Below are 5,129 nucleotides of genomic sequence, written 5' to 3' on the forward strand. Positions count from 1 at the left end.
TTTTTCCACTGGATGTTTTGTCCTCTTACTCAGTGGTGTGCCAGCAACCTGTTGGCTGTTCATGCAGAGCACTACAGGACTGGGCAAATCTTCTAGAAAGACTGTTAGAGCATCACTACTTGTTTATCTGGACATCATTGTGTTCTACTTTGTGAAATCTCATGTCAGGATGTCCATTATCAATTTCAAATGAAGATGTTATTTTAATAAAATATTTCCAATATTCTGTGTATAATATAATTGATAATTGATTATGTGTGTGTGTGACAGAGAGATAAAAGTGGAAGTGAACAAGCAGGGGACAGTCTGAAGCCAGATCTTTATTTACAATAATCTCTTGATAAGAAAAGTGCCAAGACATCCGATTTGAACATAATTCTGTGTTATTTTTAAAATGAATATATGGGGAGAAAAGCTTGAGAGTGGATTATACTGGTGGGCGTAACCAATGAAAACAAAGAAGTCAGCAGCTGTGAAGTAGTTGGATGTTGACAGCTGCATGGCAGGTGTGAAACTATAACAGCTTGTGTTCTCTCAAACAGAAGGCAGACTTACTAAAACAAAACAAACCCTTTGACCATTCACAGAAGCAGTGACCTCTGTGTGTTTGTGACTGAAGTTAATAGTAGTCGTAGTTGACGTTAGCTCCATGTCTGTAAGAACCAGGGTCACGCGGGCCGGTGGGGGAGTTTTCATCATAGTGGTGCTGACGGCCCTGGTCAGTGGCGCGAGCCTGGTCCCTCCAGTACGACAGGTCAGTCTCCAGCCTCTGGTGAGGAAAAATGAACCAAAGGTTTGACTCATTAAGAAACTGAGCCTCAACAAATCTAAAACTAACAGACACAGAGGCAGCTGATAAGGTGTCCACTGAGACTGTCAGCAGACATGCATGAAAGGCAAACGTTGAAAAGGCCAATGCTTTCACAGCGTTGGCCTATTAAGGAAGCAACAGTAAATGGCATACGAAGACTGATGCACTGGCTGAAACGAAAAGGCTGTCAGCTGTCAAAAGTGGTTGTGGCAGGGGGGTTATATTGTGCACTCTGCTGCCTTTTAATCTCTTCTTACGATCTGTTCCCTCCATTCCTTACTGTCCCTGGTGAATACATGACAGTCACTGACCTGAAAGAAAACTGCAACGGCCTCTAAGTGGGGTTATATATGTGTGCAGGAGGAGGAATTTGTGTTTCAGTTCTGTACTATTCAGTCAGACAGCGACAATTGAGAGGATAACTTCTTTTCTATCTGCGATAGAAGATTTTTAAAGATCCAGATTACTAAAGTTTTAATCATGTTGTTTATCTGTTTCGTATTTATGTCAATAAAATTAAATATGACTAAAGAAGCAACAGTCACAACATTAACACATCAAAGAGAAAGAAAGAGTTATTCCATCATCATTCTGAGCTATCATTTATTATAGGAGTTTCACACTAAAACGCTCATTGGACTAGGTGGCTGTGTGTTGATCAGCTTTGATTGGCAGTGGTGTTGCAATTGTGTATTGTGTATTGTGCAAGTGTAAATTAATATTAATTTATTAATAAATTAATAGTCCTGATTGGTGCACAAAAGTACTGTATGTGACAACACGTTTTATATGTTGCTCACAGTAAGACGCTGACTAAGAAAATAGGTTTTCAGGGTCTTTATTGATCTTAAATCTATACACAACATTGCACTTGCATCACTGAAGGGCCGTTAAAGGGTACCTTCACTGATTTTTCAAATCAACTTACTTTTCACAGTTAGTACTTTTCACTTATATTATCTGAGAAAATGACTTCAAGGCAGACGGACAGAAACATTAAAAATTGTCAATACAGTCCAACAAATGACACAAGGTGCACTATGGTCTAAGTATAGGAACCAGTGAATTTGGAGCTTGACTGGGGAAAAAGTGTAATTCTTGGCCTCTGCTGCTTCTATTTGGACTGTTCTTTTTTAATCCATCTCTCAACTTTATGTAACACTAAACTGTTAAAGGATCAGTATGTAGAATTCAGTGGCACGGAGCAGTGAGACTGCAACCAACTCGCCTCACCCTCCCCTTCCAAACACGCAGGATAAAGTACGGTGGCCACAATACTCAAACTTTAAAGAGCTTTAGAGCCAGTGTTTGGTTTGTCTGTTCTGGGCTACTGTAGAAACATAACAGTTCAACCTGGCGGCCTCTGTAGAAGAGAACCCACTCCCTCTGTAGATACAAATAGCTCATTCTAAGGTAACAAAAACACAAAATAGACTTCTTATTTTTAGCTCATTAATTAATGGATTAAAACATACATATGAATATGATTCCATTTCTGCTAATAGATCCTCCTAAATATGACATACTGGACCTTTTAACATACAAGTGAACCCTGTCACATTAGGTTGCGGAAACAGAAATATGGGTAGCAAATCATTTGAAGAATTTCTGGTCAGTTTGCTGTTGAGAGAAGGCAAACTGAACAAGTTCTTGATAAGAGTCTGGTGAGAGAAATGTTTCTGCTGTGACAATGTTCTTTACTTCAAACCCAATGTAAGAGTCATTCCTTAAAAGGTGGTAAACCTATGTGCTGTTTTTGTTATGCAGATCAGTTTTGTTCAGTAGAATACTCGTCATTGATTTCTGTTTCTGTTGTATTGAAAGATTTCAGAACAGACGCAACCCACCTGCTCATCGAATCCCATGTACATAAACTGCATAATCCACTGCTGAACGTCTGGTCTGCTGCGATCCCAGATGTTCCTCTTGGTTCTGCTCAGTTTTGCCAGAAACTCTTGAGCCTTGGAAGGGGGGACAGCGACAGAGGACTTTGAGGGGGCAGTACCAGCTCCTGCCACTGGATGGAAGCACAATAGGGCGACAGAATGAAATGGCATTTTCAAACAGAAATTGGTCTTTGTATCAGCAGTATGATATTACTAATAAGAAAAATATTACCATCTCTTTTCCTTAAGAACTTGTGCAGGCTGCTGTCACTGGATACATCTGTCAAGGAGAGTCAACAGAGAGATAATGAGCTGCAGTTTGATACCCCATTCCTCATGACACGTAAGTTTAAAGTCTTAATAAATAAAACACAATTGAATCAGCTCATTTCTAATGACGCACAATGTTTATTTTTGGTGTAAACTGTAAGTTTTTGCCGGTTATGTTAAAGCAGAATAGAAGTGAAGTACTGAACTTCTAAAAGATGTAAAAGGCTCAGAACTCATTCAGCTCATCAAAACTCCAGTTATTTTCTTAGTCAAAGCTACATCAAACCTGAATTTAATTTTTTCTGATTATTCCACTGGCACTGCAGCAGATTTTCTGATTAGTTTTACATTTATCACTCCCCCCCCCTTTTCATAAACTAGTTTCATGGAGGACTTTGTTCTCAGTTGTCATTATAGATGCAAATGTCAAAGTGAAGCATTGAGTGTGATTAAAGGAGAAGTTTCCAACACACATCCAATGAAACTAGTTAATGGCCAATTTGCATGTAAATATATTTGCTACAGTGACTTCCTTCCTGCTGCTCCTCTCTCCCATTGGAGCAACGGAGCTATACTGTGTGTGGCGAATGTTCTTAAAGTGTGCACTAATGAGATATCTTGTACCTCTCTGCACACAGCCAGTTCAGTCAGATTACCTTCCACAATACATGTAGGGAGTGCATTAAAGTCCCTCCTTACATCTGGGACACATTTCCTTTAGTCTTGGAGGGTTTCATTAATCTGTTTTCTGAAAAGCTAAAACCACAGAACACCATGTACCTAAGAATATGCAGAGAAATCCAGTCCGTATGTTACGGTGGACTCCAGCTTGGCTTCAGCCCGAAAAATGTGCACTGTGCGGTAAGAAGTGGATTGCTGCAATTGGAGAAAATTGTTTGCATGTGTTTTTTCCCCAGTATGTGTTGCAAATGAGCTACGAACAACACATTGCTGTGCTTTCACAATTGTGCAGCAGAAATGTAGATTATACTGATTTAAATTATGTTCTGTTGCACTGCTCTCATCTATTAAGTCTATATTTTCTCTTCATTGTATTTTCATTCTCCTTATCAAAGTTATTTTAAGTCTGTATGTGACAGAAAGAGAAAAGAAGACAACAACAGAGAAAATTGCCAGTTTCATATTTATTTTCTAATGGCTGCTTTTTCCTTTTGATGCTTTCTCAGAGTGACCATTCTCTCAAATAACATCCCACTTACTCTGACATGCAGTAATTGATCTTTCTACCTACAAATGCTACCACTAAATTACCTCTAAAATCTTCAGATAAGTACCAGGCCAGATGGTGAAGGACAGACAAAGGTAGACCAAAGAATGTGACCTTTTAGAAGCAGTTAAATCATAAGTAAAGCAGACGTTCAGACAAAGAAAAGAACAGGATTGAGCTCACCTCTAAGAGCCAACAGTGTCAGCAATACCGCTAGCCCCATTACCTTCCAACAGAGCTGCTGGGTTGCCATCTTGTACCCACTCAGTCTTTACAGAGCTGCTTAAAGGCAACAACTGTGCATAAACTACTGCACAACCAGAGGGAAGAGTGGGCGTCAACCCAGACTTTCCAAGTGGAAACTGGCCTATGGAGATGGAATGTCGTTTACCTCCTTGCCTGCAGAAACAAGACTGCAACTGGGAGCTTTTCTGCTCTTAAATGAATTTTCATGTGTGTCCCAGGTACTTTTCCATAACCCATACATACAGCACATGAACAGCAGTGAGGGAGAAGAAAGAAAAAGCAGAGTTCCAAGGTTTGTCATGTAGGTTTCCTTTGTGAAAAGATATACAAGATTTCTGAATAGTGTAACATGCAATTTCTGAAGCAAGTAACATAACATAAATACTGTGCTTTCATCTGACAAAAAAAATGTTTCCACTATCTGAAAACATCTGTTTCTGGTAACCATGTGCAACTGTGCACAGTAAATTAAACTCACAAACATTTTTCTGCATGTCGACGGTGTCTCTGCAATATTTATTACAGCAGCTTTTTCTTACGCTAAGCTAAAATAGCTGAGGAGAAATCTGGGCAGCGGTAAGACCTACTTGAAATCAATTTCAGCATTTACTTAGTGACTAACAGTGAAATACCTGAGGATGTCTTTGCTCTTGTTAAAAACATCAATTCTGTTTACTGGCTGTATGAG

The 5,129-nt window shown here is 39.4% G+C and overlaps 1 protein-coding gene across 1 annotated transcript; it reads right to left on the reverse strand.

Moving 5' to 3' along the window:
• Positions 1 to 300: 300 nt before the first annotated feature.
• ecrg4a (ECRG4 augurin precursor a) lies at positions 301 to 4,586 on the reverse strand. Its single transcript, XM_035676366.1, has 4 exons — positions 4,379 to 4,586; positions 2,930 to 2,977; positions 2,659 to 2,828; positions 301 to 769 (listed from the first exon to the last, which is right to left on the reverse strand). The coding sequence occupies exons 1-4, from the start codon at positions 4,446 to 4,448 to the stop codon at positions 620 to 622; spliced, it is 438 nt and encodes a 145-aa protein (XP_035532259.1). The 5' UTR covers positions 4,449 to 4,586; the 3' UTR covers positions 301 to 619.
• Between the last annotated feature and the right edge of the window lie 543 nt (positions 4,587 to 5,129).

This window comes from Morone saxatilis, unplaced genomic scaffold (genome assembly GCF_004916995.1).
Source record: "Morone saxatilis isolate NCDOM2014 unplaced genomic scaffold, NCSU_SB_2.0 Contig5, whole genome shotgun sequence".
Lineage (NCBI taxonomy): Eukaryota > Metazoa > Chordata > Actinopteri > Moronidae > Morone > Morone saxatilis.

Excerpts from the sequence above, each read along its gene's own strand:
- ecrg4a (XM_035676366.1), bottom strand. The coding sequence starts at position 4,448 with ATGGCAACCCAGCAGCTCTGTTGGAAGGTAATGGGGCTAGCGGTATTG. Across the intron at positions 2,829-2,929 it reads GTTCTTAAGGAAAAGAGATG|TGGCAGGAGCTGGTACTGCC; the intron begins GTAATATTTTTC and ends GCTTCCATCCAG. Across the intron at positions 770-2,658 it reads ACATGGGATTCGATGAGCAG|AGGCTGGAGACTGACCTGTC; the intron begins GTGGGTTGCGTC and ends TTTCCTCACCAG.